The sequence below is a fragment of the Sinocyclocheilus rhinocerous genome, unplaced genomic scaffold (genome assembly GCF_001515625.1).
Source record: "Sinocyclocheilus rhinocerous isolate Xijiao unplaced genomic scaffold, SAMN03320098_v1.1 scaffold1259, whole genome shotgun sequence".
In the NCBI taxonomy this organism is placed as follows: Eukaryota; Metazoa; Chordata; class Actinopteri; order Cypriniformes; family Cyprinidae; genus Sinocyclocheilus; species Sinocyclocheilus rhinocerous.
Window position 1 is genome coordinate 811541 of NW_015650717.1, and position 20131 is coordinate 831671.

The window sequence follows — 20131 nt, forward strand, 5'->3', positions numbered from 1 at the left end:
ATGCTATTTCAATTTTTCCTTTCTCTTTGGAGTGTTACAAGCGGTTCGTGAATAGATAAGATCCCTAAAGTTGCAAAGACTAAAGTCTTAACTTTTATAAAGAATATCTCTTTGGGTTTAAGACTTGTCCAAGCCCTCCTAAAATGCCTCGTTTAAACACGTCCCCACATGTCTACGTCACTGTGTGGGAAGATTTGCATAACACCGCCCAAATGTTCAGGCAAAGAAAGAAGGCTTAACTTTGATTCTCGCTGTAGTATTGTTGCCGCCGCCACCATGTTGTGAAGACGCTGTGTGTTTCGTTGTGAAAGCGAAAATACTTCCGTTTGTCCTTCCAAAAGAGGACTCAACTAGAAATCAGTATTTACAACACTGTTCCAGAACAGTTCAACCCAAATATTCAGATGTGTGCAGCGCATTTTATGGAGGACTGTTTCCTGAACCTGGGAAAGAAGCCTACAATGCGTCTGTGCACAAAGGCTGTTTCTATAAAGTAGGGCAATTCCAACTTTGCAAGGACAGTCTGGCGCTTCTGACTCACAGAAAGGCGGGGCATAGAGGAGAAACAATAATGTACATTATGTGGAAAATAATGTGTTTTTTGAACCTTAAACCGCATAAACATTGCATTACACCAAATACACAAAATAATGTTCTTTTTAGCAACATCATATGACCCCTTTAAGAAATATTTTTATTAAGTATTTTATTTATTTTATATATGAATATAAATATGCATTACATATATTTCTTAAATATATACACATGCGTGTATTTATAAATAAATAATATCTACACAGAACGCAAACATTATGTAAACAAACTTTTATTTTGGATGCGATTAATCTCGATTAACTGATCTGACAGTACTAGCATTAACTCAATATTACAGGTTTTTAAAATATGGTAACTTTTTAATGTCCTGTAAGCTAATGTTGATCAAAGTCATCTGCTAAAGTCTACTGCAGATACAGATATTCATACATGCATATAACTACGGATGCAGAAACAAAGTCAACTTGCTCTTGAGTGTTCACAGACTGACTCTTAACCAGATTTCACTTTAACAAGATTATAATGGTCATCCAGAAAGCTTCCCCAGAATGACCATCAAGTTAAAAAAAAAAAAAAGCCCCTACGCTGATTCTTATGGACCAGTTAGACCAGCACCACAACAGCACAAATCAGAAAATCGGAAAATTTGTCAAAAAGCAAGTAAACACACACTTCAACCCCTCACTGACATATACAGACAAAGTTGGTTTGTTAAACATAGAAACACTGGTTATCCCGGTTTGTTGAGGAGGAGGGGTGGACTGTGTGCCTGGGACAGCAGCAGCAGAGCACACCTACCTTCTCAGCCTGGGCTTCCAGCGACTTCAGGTTGTTGGTCACAGTTTTCAACTCTTCCTCAAGCTCAGCGCATTTGCTGGTGTTTTACACACAGAGGAGAGGAGGAGGAACAAGAGGAGGAAAGGTACATTGAGAGGAGGAGAACCAGAGGCAGGTTGGAACAGAGGGACATCAGGGAACCGGAAGAGAGAAAAGAGGAACAAAAAACAAAAACCCAAAATCAATCAAAACAGGGATGGAGGACAAGGGGAGCCCAAAGTTCCCTTAACACAGCAGGAATGTGCCATGATGATGAATCGAAGTCTACATAACTGCTGCATGCAAGTTGTTAGGAGTTACACCGTATGAGAAGAAATCAAGTTGCAGCATTCCTGCCAAGTTAGAAGGGCGTGAAACAAACAAAAAGATGGACCAAATAAAGCTGCACGGGTAGCAAGCAAGGGAAACTGTGGTTTTGCCTCTTACAGAGTACACAAAGTTAGATGTGACCTAATGACTGGCGTGCAGTACCTGTTCTTCTGATGCCTTTAATGACTTATAGGTTTGGTCCAACACTCGAAGCTCATCCTGTAATCTTCGAAGGCGTCTGTTAGTGTGTGCAGAGGGAAGGCCATTCCAAACACGGGCCACATGCAAGTTAACAGTGCATGCAAAAATAAAAAAAACATAAGACAACCAAAACAACAAACAGGAATGTGAAGCAGGTATTAGCAATATGGTAGTAATATTCTTAGGGGATGTACACACGGGACGCATTGTTGTGTTACATCTAAGCTACTGTTGATATGTGCATCAAGTGCAAACTTAAGAGTCAGAATCGGAAGTAGAAGGTCATCCAAGTATTTTCTTCTATCGTTTAATGAATTTGTACGCAGACATACAACTTATTGACTTACCGTTTTTTCACGCATACTAGATGGCACGGAAGTGGGCATATTTGTATACAGGCATAGAGGATGCCATTCAGAGACAATTCATTTCAAGTTAAATAGTGTTATGGTATGATACGTCAGTTTTAAAACAATGGACCAATTAGGAAAAGCTGGAGGCCGGACAAGCAGAGCACACGGAGTGCTGACTAAAGTAACATTTATATGGCAGAAGAGGCTCTTATACTGGTTACAAAGGACTGTATGACAGAAACCAATGTTAAAAAAAAGCAACAATCAGTTACAGAGAAGCTCTAGTTATTAATACATTTTGCATTCATTGGCCTCAGAAAGTAAAAGGCTAGTTAGCATCTCATGTATTCTGTGTGTATGCCTCCTGACACAGAATCTGTAAGGGTGTGCGAGTGTGTGAAGAGTCAGGCACATGCATGAATATGTGTGTATGTGTAGGTTTGTGCAGACATGCAGAAGCTGCAGGAAAGTCTCGTACCTTTCATTCAGCTCAGCGCGTTCCTCTGTGCGCTCCAGCTCAGCCTCAACGATCACCAGCTTACGGGCCACCTGCACACACACACACACACAGGCCAGATCATGGGACAGTCACATACTTGTACTTATAGCCAATTTAAAAGGGGGGAAAAACACTTTCTACACATTAAACGAGACAAAATGAAACCATGAAAAGAATAGACAAAAAGGGAAAAAAGACAAAACACGCAATCAAAAACAGTATCAAAACACAAAAACAAACACAAAAAGAAAAAAAGACAAAAAATAAACACACAAAACAAACAAGACAAAAACAAAAGCAAAGCAATGAACCACCAGAAAACAAACACAAAACAAGAAAAAAAAAAAAGTTCAAAACAAAATCACAAAGAAACAAAAACATGAAACATGAACAAACAAAAGGCAATACAACAAAAATCCAAAACTAAAAATCAAACAAAAAACAAGACAAAACACAAAGAAAAAGAATACAAAAGACAAACAAATCAAAAACAAAAACCACAAAGCTATATTTGATCAGATTACAAAATACAGCAAATCTTTTTTTATGCTTATGCTGAACTGCAAGCACCTGCTTGCTCACACTTTAAGTGTGAAAGGTCATGTGACTAGGCAGGAAGTAATGCGCATGTGTGGTTTGGTGGCTGAGGAAACCTGCCTCCTCGTATTTGCGGTCGGCCTCCTCAGCAATGTGTTTGGCCTCCTTGAGCTGGATCTCCTGGATCTCCATCTTCTCCTCATCCTTCAGAGCTCTGTTCTCAATGACCTTCATGCCTCTGGAAAGAGAAAGCAATAAATTGATTGAAAGAGAATGAAATCTCTCTATAGCATCACTATGACTCCATTTGGATCAATAACTCGCTACAAATTACATTCAAAGCCGCCAACTTGTCTGCAGCTAAGCTCTGGGATCAAAGACACAGTTTTAGCTTCTAAACCCATGTTTTCTTGTATTATCACAACAGTCACTGTCAGAACAGATGAATGGGAGGGAAAAAGCACCTAAGAGCTAGACCAGGTCTCGGTACAGAGTGGTTCTATGTAGGCGCGCTGGGCTGGAGACAGAGGGACTCTGTGTGTGCAAACAAAGGAAGGGAAACGCAGCCTAGTGCCTCTACAAATTGCTGTTTATTCAGGGACCCACTGGCTCTACGCAAACAGCTCACGTCAGTTGTTTAGGCCAAAAACAGCATCACACAACTACAACCGACTGCATGCCCTTGATTTTTCTGCTATGTGCAGAGGCAATTCCAGGGCTTTTTAAAACTTTCCAAAAAAAAGTCTTGTAGATGAAAAGTGAAAAACAAAATGAAATGAAAAATGAAAACACTATACATTTTGAATGTTTTATACTGTCTTTTTTATGTATTAAAATAATGCTTTAATTTTTTTTATAGCATTATTGTTAAAACTTTTGTTCAAATAAAAATACAATTTTGTAAAAAAAAAAAACGTAATTGAAAAGCAATAATAATAATAATAATAATAATAATAATAATAATAATAATGATGATAGCGATGCTTGCTTAAACACAACTATGATTACGAACTACTGTAGGGTCGCGATGCTGGTGATTAGCAAATTACATGGACTTCCCTCAGCACACACAAACAGTCTTTATGCAGGGCACCAGATGTGCAGTGCAGGCTAGGAAGTGGCAGCATGTTGTCATTTCAATAGCAACACATCAGCGGAGCTGCACACAGTAACCACAGTTACTGCGAGAGGGGGAGGAACGGGGTGTGGACCTGCTCAACTGACTCGTTCTGCTTCAGTGAATCAGGCTGACTGTCCTACAGAATGCCACACTTGATTGCATTGTACTTCACAATACCACAGTATGCTATAGCACTGTACACATGTACTGCATATACTAGTACTTGGCAGCGTGGACAAACTCATACAGGAAATGCAGTAATAAAATGTTTGTTCGTTTATTTTATTGACTGATCGATCGATCGATTTAAAAAAATAATAATAATAAGCATGAGATAATGAATATATTTGGACATTCCAGAGAATTAAATAAGTACTGAAAAGTCCTTCATTTGATTTTTTTCTATTTGTTTGTAACTTGGCTGCACAAGATAAGATTAATTGAACTGTCGGTGCCAATAGCCTCAAGACAGCACAGTTGCGCTTCAGCGTCCCGAGTTTGAGTCCAGGCTCACAGAGCTTTCTCACCCCCCGCTCCCTCTCTTCACTTCCTGTATACAATACCGTCATATCCTAATAAAAGGCAAAAATGCCAAAAATAAATCTTTAAATCAAAAACAAAATAAAAAAAACATTACAACTAAAATTATAAATAATTTTAATCTCACACACAAATAAATCAGTAATGTTTAGTTGTGATTTTGATTCATGCCAGTGACTCAAATCATTTAAATCATTCCAAAAAGGTTTATTCAATGATTTATTCAATGAATGAGTCTGTGAATAATTCACTCAAACAATTCATTTGAGAGCGAGTTATTACGTTCATTTAGCGTACCATTTGGTTCATTCACTAACAAGATTTTCAAGATTTGGTTTGTTCATAAATACAGCATTAAGTCAATTTTGTTCATAAGCGAAACTCTGTCTTTATTCGGTTCGCTCACAAACAAGTTTGCAAGTTCATTCGATTTGGATCATTCACAAACAAGTCAGTTCGTTCAGTTTAGTTTAGTCAGTTCGTTCACAAAGAAGATTCTGCATTATTTTCATTTGGTTCATTCACAAACGAGATACTGCATTCATTCGGTTTGTTCACAAACAAAATACTGTGTTTATTCAGTTCGCTCACAAGCAAGATGTTTTAAGTTACGATTATTTCACTACATACGAGTTCTGTTGAGAAACCATGTTAATTTGGTTCGTTCGCAAATGAGATTCTGCGTTCATTCAGTTTGCGCACAAGATGTTGAGTGCAGCCGATTCATTCAGTAAAGAGCGTATTTGTTCAGTAGGTCCAACCAATTAAAGGTGCAATGTGTAATATTTACATCGATCAATTGACAGAAATGCAATATAATATACATAACTATGTTTTCAAAGGTGTATAAAGACCTTACTTAATGAACCGTTATGTTTTTATTACCTTAGATTGAGCAATTTATATCTACATACACCGCGGGTCCCCTTACATGGAAGTCGCCACCATGTTTCTACAGTAGCCCTAAACGGACAAACTGCTCTACATAACGCGTTTCGTCACTTTGTTGTTCTTGCGAATAAAACACTGACACAATGATGAACAAGTACATTAATATTCGCAATAACATCAATTTATTACAGAATTAAGTAAATATAATTCCTTAATTTACCTTTGTAAAGAAATCTCATTGCTCTCTGCTGTCTTTACCGACGACATCTTAGTCCTGTATCGGCCACCGTAGCTTCTCTAAAGGGAGGGGTGAGCGGGGGACTGAGCCGTTGGTTGCAATTCGCAACCTCACTGCTAGATGCCGCTAAAATTTACACACTGCACCTTTAAACAGCCCTCAGCTCACACTTAAAATGTTATGCTATAGTCCAGTGTTTCTCAACCCTGGTCCTGGGCGCCCCCAGTACTGCACATTTTGTCAATCACATCAAACACACCTGATTCAACTCATTAGCTCATTAGAAGAAACTCCAGGACCTGAAATGGGTGTCAGATAAGGGAGACATACAAAATGAGCAGTGTTGGGGGGCGCCCAGGACCAGGGTTGAGAAACACTGCTATAGTCAGTCTTTGAAGGCAATGAAAACGTCGTCAAAACGAAAGTGAAAATGCCAAAAGTGAACATGAATGATTCACTCACAAAATTCCACTAGTAGTCCTGCACAGCAATAACCTTGCTGATAGCCACACAATTGTAAAGCAGGTTGTCAGTAGACATTCTACCACATTTCATTTCACTCTACAATGGTTTAGACTGTACTACACCATTCTTTGTAATTGTAAAGTGAATGTCCGTGTATTGTACTAACCTCTCGCTCTCATCGGCAGCCTTCTCGGCCTCCTCCAGCTTCTGCAGGGCAGTGGCCAAACGCTCCTGTGCGCGATCCAACTCCTCCTCAACCAGCTGGATACGTCTGTTCAGGGAAGCTACATCACCCTCAGCCTTGAAGAGCACAGAGGAACTGGTATAAAAGCTCAAGATCAGATGTTCACACACAATTCACACAGACAGTGACACCTACACCCCACAAATGCTGACGGCTCCCATTCAGAGCAAAGAACTCGTCAGGCTTGTATTTGTAACCAGGTTTTGGCGACGGTGTAATTTGGTTATAAACGGCAGTACTAACTAGCTTCCATTAAGATCTACTGAGACCGAGCGATTTCTTCTGCTGTGGTTGAACACATCATATAGCACATAATGACAGCAACGCTAATGGATGAGACAGGACTAGGCCATCGGATCATTACCGAGCCTCTGGGACAACATTAACAGGCGTTGGGAGGGAGTCCCAGCAGACCTACACGGATTACACTGTCAAAGGGCAAACACACATGACCAGTGGAGAACTACAGGCTGCTCCTGCTACCTGACAAACACACAAGCTGGATCATTTCAAACATGCTTTCGCTGACTGCAGGGAAACTCAATGCTGCTTTATGAAGCTTTGGCTTTGATGTAGAAATTTTGTTGTAGTAGTCATACAGCAGTAACTGTGGGTTCCTGGTTGACTGTGAACCAGAATTGGGTCACAGTTCTGTTCTCACAATGCTAAATGCAAATAATACAATGCAACTGACTGTCTACATAATTCATGCACTGAAAAGCAGTGTTGGAGATAATGCATTACAAGTAATGTGAGTTATGTAATCAGATTACTTTTTTTCCAGTAACTAGTAAAGTAACGCGTTACTTTAAATTTACAAAAATATATCAGTTACTTTTTCAAAAAGTATAATTTACAGCATTAAATGAGTGTTAATTATTTTAATACACATAATATGAACAATATACCATATTTTTCAGAAAATAAAAATGGCAGTTGCGAAAACTCAAATTGGTGCGTCACATTTGATCATTTCATTCAGAAATAATGCAAAATACCAATCAATAAAACGAAACGTTTACAATCATTACAAACTATTTTAGTTCTTCACTCTACAATAAATCCTTTATATTTAATGATATTTAGAAGAGGAATGAAAAACTATAAACACTTTTTTGTGAAATTCAATAATAAAAAAAAAACATTTACTGTAAACGCCAAGCCAAAACTAATGTGTAGTGTGTAGGAAATACACTATACAAATAAACCTAGGGCTCACATAACTCTCTCGTTCGCCACAAATTCAGATGTGCACTTGTGAATTTTTTGCGTGCTTGCCGTTAGTTGCATTATAAGTCGCTAAGAAATGTAAATCGCACAAATGATTAAAAATACAGTAACTGAAATATACCTAAATGAATCAGAATCAAACAGAATCTGAACTGAATTAAATTTAATCTGAACATCTGTAGTGAAAGCCAGCCCTAATCAAACTCATCTGCCACATTAATTTTGTTCAACTTTTGACATTTTAGACAATATGTTAAGTCACCACTTTACATCCAATGTAAAATCTGGCCTATAAGACTGGCTTTTAACATATGCTAAATTAATTGACTTATATATTCCTAAGTATTTTAAATATATAATATTGTTACACCATCAAAATATAAGTGCATATTTATGTTTTTATAGCATGCATAACAAATAACCTCTGCTTAAGTCCCAGTCCAGCGATAAGCAAAGGCCTTCCACTAAAGGGAACTACCTGGGGCAAAGTGCATGTTATATTGTCAGCTGAGATATGAAAAACTAGAAAGCAACACAGATAACCTTGACAGCCAGCACTGAACTCCTACATTTCTTTAAAGGGCCCAGAGTCTCAAGCATGCTTGTTTAGAAAAGACTCAGACTAATTATTAATGCCATGCTTCTATAGCAAACTAGAGCCATCACTGTTTATTTCAGCATGACTAAGGAGAGTCCTATTGTATGTGATGATGCAGACTGGCCATATAAGGGAAAGTGTTAAAATGCTGCTTCATGAGATGTCAACATACAGCCAGAAGCAGCAGCACCACCTATTCATTATAATAAAACCACTACAGCACAGCCTGCATAAACAGTTCTGTCCAGGATCACTACTGAACTGCTGTAGGCTATTAGCCTAAAATGATTACACTCAGAACCTCTGGTCCAGTGTAAATTGTCATCAAACAAGGACCTATTCACAGCAGCACAACTTACTTAACTAACTGGATTATAACCAGACTCTCCAATTACAACTGTCAACAAGAGAACAGCCTGAAAAAACAGGGATGAGTCTTGCACAGAGATGTCATCAGCAATCTCAAAGTTTGGGGTGAAAACAACATGGTCTGTTGTTTAAACGTCCTGTTTCAAAACGTCCGACTCATTTCCGCGAATCGATTCTTTCGAACGGTTCAATTCAAAGAACCGGTTCAAAAACGACTCACTAATTGACATTCAAACGTAATTGTCATTACATAGTCCCTAATATCCAGATTCCATTTTAAATGGGTGTTTTCAAATATAATTTCATGCGTCTTCTTAATTCAGTATGCAGTCATGATTTAGTTCATAAAATTATAATGATTCAGTTCAAACTATAGCATGAATTTGCATTTAAGTAATCAAATTTAGTCCAAAATTTATTCTTAATCTCCATCTGAAAGTTTTAAAAAACAAACAAATTAATTTATTAAGACCGATTTTGTATGATTGATATTTCAGTTTACATTATAAGTTGGTTGTTGGCTCTTTGGGAATCGATCACGTTCGAACGAAACGATTCCCGTCTATCAATTCGCGTAATTAGGAGTCGGACAAGTTTAAGATAGTCAATTAATTGTTGTTTAAACCGTTCACAGCGTTTCAGTCAAACTCGTGAACTAATCAATCAGACCGAATAGGTGAACCGGTTCAACTGATTCCCTTTCGAGATTCGACTCAAAAGAACGACTCGTTCGGATACGAATCGGATATCATTATCCAGCACCCTTAAACTGCATTTACATGCGTCAGGTTATAATCACACTGGCAAACATTTAATTCGCGTCTCCTGTTTGTTGCAAGTAAGAAAAGAGAAATGATTAAAAAACGGGTGTGATACAAATGTCGCCGTTTAACGGGCTGGTAAACAGCGCGTAGAGGGCGTCTGAGAAATTCCGCTACGTTCATACCGCACATCACCGCGCGCACTATCGTATCCGTTCCATACGCGGCTGTTTAAATGAACTCACGCACATCGGAACGCCTGGAATGCGCGTCGCATTTCAACACATGCACTTTATACTTTGTATCATTCGGCGTTCTTACTGCTTCTCTGGCTTTCCTCTCCAGCGCCAATTCCCTCTGCAGTTTCTCCGCTCTCTCTTCAGCACGGTCCGCTTGCTCTTGCAACAGTTTTATTTTCCGTTTGACTGCTTCCAGCGATGTAGCCGCCATTCTTATTCCAAATAAGCACTAAAAGCGTCGTCTTTGAACGCGTTTCCTTCAGTTGAACACAGCTCAGAGACGCTGCTGCCCCTGATCTGTGTGTGCGCGAAGACGCGGAGCAACGTTTCAGATCACACCGGAAGTAACCATGTTTTCATAGGCGAGCCCCAAACGACGTCATTACCATGATCTAGGGCTTTTCTACCAGTATTTCCATGCGAGACATTTAAAAGGTGAACTGCAATGCGTTTAATATGTTTCATGAAAAAAAAAAACATTTTATCAATTCATTTAAATAGTAGTTCATTTTAAAGTCATTTGGAGGATGTGCAATACATGTTTACATCCTGCACCTGCTGCACACCTGGATGCGTTAATCAATAGCCTGATGGGTAATTGACTGTAGAGTGCTGGTGCTGAGACTGAGCTGCTAAATATGGAATGACTTCAGCGGGAGGGGGCGCGTTGTTCTGGGCCTCGAATCTAGTTGTTTAGTCCTGTTGCGCCCTCTATATGGATAATTACAGCATTGATCAGCGATGACTCTGCTGTTGTATTTTTTTCTGGACAATTATGTTTTATTATACGTATAATATAATAATATTAATAAAAGAATATTACATTATTAAGATTATATTAATTTATTACTATTAAATTATTAAAATAACATTATATTGCTATTATATTTATATAACGTATAATTTATTAACTTAAAAATATTATATGACTATTATATATTTAGATTATATATATATATATATATATATATATATATACACATTTTTATATATTTAAAATTCATTTATAATATTGTATAATTAATATTTTATTGCTATTACATTTATATAATTTATCAACGTGAACCAATAATGTTAAAAAAATATTTTAATTTGAAATTTAAATACAACCTATTTTTGCGCCCTTTGTGTAGTTCTGTTGATGTACACGAGGGGGAGTCCAAGTGTGCACTTTTCAAAACCATTCTACAAAGATGTATTATTTTAACACAACAAAACTGAGTGAGAATTAGTTTCTACTCACATATGTTCTTTTAATTGATTTATTTTAATTTTAAATATCTCTCAATTATTGAATAACCCATGTCGAATCAATGAAACGCAAAACGACTCAAGAGTTCAAATGAGGCTTAGGATAGAGCAGTGTTTCCCAACCTTTTTTTAGTCGCAGCACCCTTTGGAAATTTTTACAAACTTGTGGCACCCTACAAAATTAATTTTGTCACAATATTTGAATTTCTAACTTCGATATGATAATTTGAAAAGTATAGATATTCAGTACAACAGGGAAGAACTGCAGAATATAATGTCATAGGACTATCTTGTATCATGCAAAGCTATGCAAATACTTGTCAAGACTTTGGATCGTCTACTCATGCAGAATACAGTTTAGTCTTAAAAGAATCAATGGCCATTTTAAAAGAAAGACTTTCAGTCGATCAGTCTTTCTCAAGGGCAGAGCCCAAGGAGTGGGTCTGAGTCTTGACCATATAAAGCACTGGGCTAAATATAACAGCCTGCCTGCTCACTCTCTCCTGTCTTGGAATACACGTCTTGTAATTTAAAATCGCGAATCGTGTAGCCTATTTATGTTTGCATACCTATACTAATACACCATGTTTGGTCAGAGATGTGCGGATTGTGTTTATAATACCAAGCCATAGGCGACTTTTTGGCCATATTAAAAATAGATGGCGTGACGTCGCTTTATTTTGACGTCTGAGGTAAAAAGAGCAACCTGGGCCCGAAAGCAATATTCACAACCATCCTCAAACATGAAAACAGACTCTTATCTGTAAATAATAAAGGTGTGGCATGCCAAAAGTGTCAGGAAAAGATGCGTGAAGAAGGCGGTGATGCTCCACATAGCTACTCACATCTGCGGCTTTCTTTTCAGCCAGCTCCAGTTTCTCCTGTGCATCTTTAAGAGCCTCAGAATATTTGTCGAGCTCATCCTCAGTGCCCTTCAGTTTCTTCTGCAGTGCCAGGAGGTCATCCTCAAGCTGCGCGTGTTTGAGTGATTGATTGACAGCAGTGAAGTGCGGGAAGCAGAGTGCGCGTGGTGTGGCGGGCAAAGAGGCCGACAGAGAAAGAGAAAGAGACGGGAAGAAAGAAAAGTTAGGGAGATTCAGACAGGAACACACAGGAAAATACCTTGGTGGCGACCTCCTCGGCGGACAGGAGCTTCTCCTCGACGCTCTGGTACTCCTCAAACACTTTATCACGCTCGTCCTCCGTTACGCGCAACCTCTTTTCCAACTGAATTAGTTCGTCTTCTAACTACACATGCATAAATGACAGTTTTCATAACAAATGAGGTAAACTTTGATTAGAAATGTTACTAAACATGTCTATTTTAAATACTATACATACTTGCTTCTGTTTGTGGTCTCGGAGACCCAAAGGCTTATTTAATAGCTCAAAAATATACTTAACATGCATTTTATTTGCATTTGTTTTATTTGTTTGTTTTTACAGTGTGCTTTGTTGGGATCATACTTCTTAAAAGTTTGTGTACTTACCACAAAGGGTTAAAGCATCAATAGTATCTACCAAACGAGTTTTAATTTGGTCAGAAGAATATTTTGAAGGGAAAACACAAGGTTTTAATGTTGAAATTAGGCTACTACAGTCACAGTGTTAAAAGAACAGCTCATTAAAACGGTTGACTGAATACTTCAGTTTAAGTAGCCTAATCCAAAAGTTACTGTCATTATCTCATTCAACCATTTTGAATTTAATTAGCCTGCTAATGATGAAAATATAGTTGAAACACTGAAAACTAATAAAATCGAGTAGAAGTTACAGAAATAGGCTAATATTCGACAGTATAGGCTAGTTGATCCTGTATCAGTGGAGCATTAAGGGTTAATGAATGAAAGGTTACATGTTTCTGCATTAGATGTGTGAAAATAAAAGGGTATTGAAAAAAGAAATAGGGCATTAATTGATATTGAAAAGATTAATTCTCGTACTCGTTACTTTTACCCTTCTTCAGTCACTATAAATCCACTCAGGAGCAGTAATAATCCATTTATCAAGTAGCGCGCGGGAGCGGCGCGTGCGCGTTATGGATAACTTTTTAAAGTCCTCATAAAAACCGCAGACCTGTTTGCTCCTGTCCTCCGCTGCCTTTTTGTCTCCCTCAGCCTGCTCAGCTCTGTCCAAGGCGTTCTCCTTGTCGAGCTTGAGCATCTGCATCTTCTTCTTAATGGCATCCATGGCTGCTTATGGGTTGCTGGGCTGCAAAAGAGAAATGTCCAGAGAGGAGCGAGGGTCAGAAGCGCTTGGGACTGACTGAACGCAGACAGAGCTGGAGTGCGAGCGCCCGCTCCTGTGCGCACTCTCAAATACACACTTTCACGGGAGGGGTGACTGAATTCCTCTGGACATTCAATACTTTTTTGGAAACAGCCGCATCGGGCTGCTTCTCCATGCCCCGTGTCTTTTTTTATGGATCTGAGAGGCGATTCGCTGCTGCTCGACATTTGACCGTTTATATGCCTATATAAGGGGTGTGATGGGCAAGGCGAACTCCTCAAGACGTCTTCACACATACAGACGGGGGTCTCGAGACGCTTTCGACGTGACGCACTGTCATCAAAACGCAACGCTCATGGAAGGAGACGCAATCATCGGATTCATTTTATTTTAGGGGTTCAAAGAAAATGATACAAAATACAAATACAAAAAAAAAAAAAAGCTCCTTAGGTTTTTTTTTAAATAATATATGATTTTTTCCTTTGCAACATCATATATATATATATATATATATATATATATATATATTAGTGCTGCTAAACGATTAATCGCATCCAGAAAAAAAACTCTCATTAAACTCTCAAACACCCTGCAGTTCCTTTATGAACCCCAGTTTGGGAAACCTTGACATAATATAATGTTTAAAACACTTCTTGTTGTTAATTACAACAAATGTAATATAGGCTATTTTCTTACTCTCTTTTTTTATATCAATATGGTACACGATTATCCTATTTAAGTCGATGTGATAAACAAGTTTGGTCAAAAGTAATCTAAAAGTAATCAGAAAGTAGTCTGATTATATTACCTGAAAAATGTAATTACATTACCTGATTACATTACCTGTAATGTAATGGATTACGTTACTAACTACAATTTTTATCATGTAATTTGAAATCAGTAACGGACTACAATTTGTGAGTAATCTACCCAGCTCTCTCTATAGATAGATAGATAGATAGATGAAAAACACACACACATCCATTTATTAAAAAAAAAAATCATTACAAATTAATTAATTAATAAAAAATATAATAATTAACTAGGCCTGAAAGTCTCCTCAAAAAAGTTTAGAAAATAAATAATTAATTATAGTACTTTTTGCAATTAAAAAGAATATATATTATGGAATTTATTGTAATAAAAAAACAATTATAATAACATTTTTAATTTCCGTGGCATTTTTGTCACTTTCAGTGGCATTTTGTGACCCTGATGACCTGAGGTTACTCCATCAGTATTGTCCTAAATAAGTTATTTGGGATAAAAGATCCATTAACCTCACAGAAAAGTGTTGAATCAAGAGTCATCGATGACAGAATAACTCAAACTCTCATATTTCCCGACACTTTTAGACTCATGATAACTCAACATCAGTCTGGTCTGAGCCTTATCAGACCTCAAACGTGCCTTTGTTTCTACACTTCTGCGCGATACGAATTAACAAAAACATTGCATAGGCTTATAATGTCATAAATAGGCTCAGCAATGTGCCTTTATGCATCCCATGATAGATGCAAGAGGAGCTTCAGTTTGTTTCTTTGGGATATTGAGCGCACTGAATACTTTGTTATCCTTCAGTCTGCCCTTCTCCTCCTTATACAAGCTTCTCAGAGTATTTTTAGGGCTGTCTTAATGCCCAAGCACCTGGCTCAGTCTTTAAATTACAAATTTCAAAACACTTAGACAAGTGGTCAAACATAATGTGATAATTCCCTAAAATAACCCCAGTCCTAAATATAATACCCAGTTTTCTTGCACTATTTCTGTTCTCTTGTAATTGTATTAAATAGCTCAAAGCAGTTCGGTTGTTTTTGAAACTCACGTCATTTTCATTAAAGGTTTCTTGCTTGCATGCATCCAGCCCCCAAATGTCATTATTGTATATTGAAAAAAATAAATAATAATAATAATAATTACAAAGAAACAGTAGCCAATTAAAAGTACAATTTTGAAGTAGAAAGAATGAAATAGTTTTTTTTTTTAATTCTCCAATAAGCTTTATTTACAACTTCAAAAAATGTTTTTACAGTGTAATGAGCATTGCATTACAGTAATGAAATGAGTAATGAGTTTAATTGTCTTTAAAATAATGCAAAAAAATCATAATAGTCCTTCATTTTTAATAAAAAAAAATTCTTCTCATTTTCATCACAGTTATAAAGGACAATCACAAATGATATGAGAATGCAATTCAAAGATGACTGTTATCTTGTGTTTATGACAGACAGAGCCCTATTTTGCACGTCATTTCCTGTTATTGCAATGCAAGAGCTTTAACAAACGTCCAGTTTTTTCCAAGGCTTGTGGTGAAAAGCTAGATTCAGTGCAGCTGATATAAACAAGCCCCAAAGAACTATGGGTAAATATTTTTATTAAACACATAACATAAGTACCTCTGAGGCCTGCAACAGTCATAGCATTCAAGCCAATTTGGGAATTTATTTGGGTATCATTAAAAGGAGCGTTAGACAATAGTTTATAATTTGGAAAACAATATCTGAGAAGATTAAAATGAAATGAGTAGTAGTAAGATGGCGCCGACGCTGATGGCTGCCTCCGTGGCGTGCTCCGCAGTTGTTTTTATGTTTTTGTTAGTTTGTCCTGTCTTTAGTTATATCCCTGCGATCAGTTTCACCAGAGACGAATTGCTGGACATTCGGAAGTACACACCACCCGATATTTCACCGGTTTTTGATTATTCTGATGTTTTGCTGGACATTGTAGTCAGGGGAGCTGTGGCGCTGATCAAGCGCTTCAGGACGCGCAGACAGGGACCTGGCAATAAAGCTCATTCTGATTCTGATTCTGATTCTGAAATGCAGTCCTCTAGAGTCATATTATGTAAAAATATTGCCCACCATCTGGTTGGTTGTTTGGTAGTAAGCAACTCATTGAGACAGACTAAAATGGTTTCCTCATACTTTTCCCACTAGAAAATAAAAGTTTCTGACAGTGTGAACTGATACTTGGCTTTGTTCAACTCTTTATTAAACACTGTTTATATGAGGATCATTTTGGATTAGTCCACAATCCCTCACAGTACAAATTTATAGTGACAGGCTGGGTAGAGATGAGAGAGGAAGTGTTATCTGAGACCTTTTAATATTCAGATTTCTCCAGTCCAACTCATACAAATCATACCTTTTATATTTGAAGAAATATGCATGAATGGAACAGACTGATGGGCATGATTATCTTATTGTTTCTCCCATCTGTTCCAGCATATAAAGACTAACAAGTACCAGGGATGATAAGGAAAGCTGAGGTTGCTGTGGAACGGATATTGTTTATGTCTTCTTGTTGTTCTTTCTCCTTTGGGTTTCTGACGGTTTATCATCTCTGGTGATCTTGTACCATAACAAACCCATTGGTTTTATGACACGAGGCCCTCCATGCTAGGGATCTGCGCTGGCATCAGATGCATGTTTATCTAAATCTGCGGACCCTTGGGATGTGACCTCAACTGTGGAACACTGTCCTTTCCCAAACAGAAAGCAAGTACTTTAAAATACACAGTGGAGAAAAATGGACAATTGTGTTATAACTGTGTTAAACTGATTTGTAAATAGAACATAATAGAAAGCATTAAAACAAAATTGTCATGATCAAATTAATTTTGTAGAAAAAATGCATTAAAGGGCACCAAATATGGCCCCCTTTTTTTTTTTACAAGATGTAATATAAGTCTCATGTGTCCCCAGAATATGTCTGTGAATTTTCAGCTCAAAATACCCCACAGATCATTTATTATATAATTTTGAAAATGCCTATTTTGAGTGGAAGCAGAAACACCTGTTTTAGTGCATGTCCCCACCCCCTTTTCCAGAATAGGGCTGTGCTCCTATCTCAGATACTCTGCCAAAAACATCTGTTTGTTTTTTTTATTATCTTGTCTATCACGCTGAAATCATGCGTTTTAACGCCATATCAGTTTAAACTTCTGATATACGGTTTTCTGAGCGCACACATCCGATGCACACGCACAGAAAGCGGCTGTCACATGACATGTGAGTACTAAACTAAGTTCTCTTTCATCTCTTATTGTTCTTAAACTGTCAAATACACACAAGTTTAAGTTAAAAACACATACTGTAAGTTACAAAAACACAGTCGTTTATGTCTGTGAAGTTAAACAGCTGGGCAAGAAATCGCATGTTTATATTAGAATGGTGTATTAAGTGGCAGCAGCGTAATATACAGTAGCTACTACTGTCTATGCTGTTAATTTGACCCAAACAATAAAATAAATACAGAAAATCACTCACTGCTCTTGACTGAATAACTTCTATAGCTTTAATAAGAAGGCATTTCTTATTTGAATGCTGCATTTAAATGCACTAGCGTGAAGATAAACATGGCGGATTGTGTGCATTTAATTCAGGGCGGGGTCTCTGCTAATACAGCAGTGCCTGTCAACAGTTGTGGGTGGGGCCTGCAAAAATTGACATAACATTTTACAGATTCTGCGAACGGCTTGTTCTGAGACACTGCTTATGATTTATGGGGATTAAACAAAAGGAGTGGGTGGATTTTTTATCATTATAGGGTGGTTGTGTACACAACTGCCAACACACATTTAAAAGTATGCCCTGCACATGACATAAAGAGAAAAATAGATAACGCAGATATTACTAAAGAATTTGTTTCCATGACTTGTTCATTTGTGGCCATGTTTCATTAGTTAACTTCTTTTAGCTTGTGGCCACATTGAACTAATTATTTCTCATTTTAATTTATTGTGGCCGAAGTAATTAATTGGAAAAAAATCTTTGTGGCTGTGATATCTTGTTTTTCCCATGACATTTAGATTTTTCTTTAATAATTTTCTCAGTATTAAGGGATATTCCCACAAAAATTTATATTCTCTTCTGTTTTCCGTCTCATATGTTTCGATATGTTATGTAAGTAAAGCTGCTCTTCTCAATGCAAAAAGTACCATAGAAGTACTCCTATCATATTTCAAATGTACTAACTATTCAGACAGTATGCGATTTCATACACATCGCTAGTAACTGTCTAGCAGTGCCCTATAGCAATCACCTGAAAAGGTCCCCATAAAATCTAGTATCCGCCTATTAACCAAGCTAAGCAACCGCCAATCAACGACAACTACCAAGAATATGCTAACAGCTGTCTAGCAACTACCCAGAACACCCAAGAACCCACCTAGCAGTGACCTAGAAACCACCCAGGAAATCCTAGCACCTAACTACCTAGAACATCATTATAGGACCCTGGGAACAACTCACATCACCCAGACATTCTGGCGGTGATTTTTGCATGGGCAAGTACCACTCACATTTTCTTCCGGAAATGCTAAAATGTAGCTGTTTGGACCAAGAAATGAGCTCATATGAATAAAAGGTATCCAAAACTCCCAGAAGTCTCACTAAACTTAATCCGCACACAGTCACATGACCCTCACTTTATCTCTTTTTCTCCCCTGTGGCAGCCAAAGCTCCCCAAAGAATTCATTCTCAATGACATACTGGACTTTCTGAGTCTCTCAGGAGTCTCTCGCTTCTCTGATACCATCTGAGGAGCTTTGGGAAACTGCAGTGTATATATAGAGAGGATTAACCAGTACCATGCTGGGGTAAATTCATTCCGGACAGCAAATGGAGAGGGGGGGGGGAGGGGTAGTGAGTGGCAGAGGTGCAACTCGACCCCACCGCAACTTGAGTGCCCAACGCACACATATCAAGGGGGTGATGACATACACGCGTACACTTGCTTCCACTCGGTCATGCTGCCAGTGAAATCAAACACTGGAGGAATGACCAGTCACGTGCATTTAATAACGAGCTCATGTTAGGTTACTTTATTCATACCCACAGCTAAATTTGTCATGTATCGCTTCCACTAAGGTTTCACCAACTCTATTTGAATTAGTATACAACATACTGTATATGACAAAAAAAAGCTAGTTTAGACAAAAATGACAGTTCAGTCAGCATCTACTCACTCTAATTTAATTGGAAACCCATACGATTTTCCTTTTCCCGTGGAAAACAAATGAAGTTATTTAGAGAAATGTCCAAGCTGCTCTTTTTCATGTCTTTTCATATGGCTTTGAATATGATAGGAGTACTTCTATGGTACTTTTTGCATTGAGAAGAGCAGCTTTACTTACATAACATATCGAAACATATGAGACGGAAAACAGAAGAGAATATACATTTTTGTGGGAATATCCCTTAATACTGAGAAAATTATTAAAGAAAAATCAAATGTCATGGGAAAAACAAGATATCACAGCCACAAAGATTTTTTTCCAGTTAATTACTTCGGCCACAATAAATTAAAATGAGAAATGATTAGTTCAATGTGGCCACAAGCTAAAAGAAGTTAACTAATGAAACATGGCCACAAATGAACAAGTCATGGAAACAAATTCTTTAGTAATATCTGCGTTATCTATTTTTCTCTTTATGTCATGTGCAGGGCATACTTTTAATTTCAGAGCTCTCTGAAATACTTGATTTTGATTGGTCAGTTGCATCTTTCTGTGGTGAAATATTACAGTATATATAATGACTATTGTCTCAGGTAACCAAATTCCTACAGTCCTAGTTTCTTGCATCACTTTGTGTTGTCTTTCTCATATCCATTTCTTTATTTATTTTAGTAAATAAAGCCGCATAAATAGGATACACTCTTAA

General features: G+C 37.6%; 1 protein-coding gene across 12 annotated transcripts in view; it reads right to left on the reverse strand.

The window, feature by feature from the left end:
• The window catches only part of LOC107712528 (tropomyosin alpha-1 chain-like), a 22316-nt gene extending 8708 nt beyond the window's left edge, over window positions 1–13608 (reverse strand). For 2 of the 12 annotated variants that reach the window (XM_016517821.1, XM_016517822.1), the window contains exons 1-6: window positions 13314–13567; window positions 12083–12208; window positions 6712–6845; window positions 3412–3529; window positions 2734–2804; window positions 1354–1429 (exon numbers count right to left, since the gene is read on the reverse strand). In XM_016517821.1, the coding sequence (XP_016373307.1) occupies window positions 1354–1429; window positions 2734–2804; window positions 3412–3529; window positions 6712–6845; window positions 12083–12208; window positions 13314–13427 (639 nt within the window). In that variant the 5' untranslated portion in view covers window positions 13428–13567. Of the gene's footprint in view, window positions 1–1353; window positions 1430–1863; window positions 1940–2733; window positions 2805–3411; window positions 3530–6711; window positions 6846–10068; window positions 10347–12082; window positions 12209–12359; window positions 12486–13313 lie in introns of those variants that run through there. The other 10 variants (XM_016517830.1, XM_016517829.1, XM_016517825.1 and 7 more) reach the window with 10 other exon arrangements.
• Between the last annotated feature and the right edge of the window lie 6523 nt (window positions 13609–20131).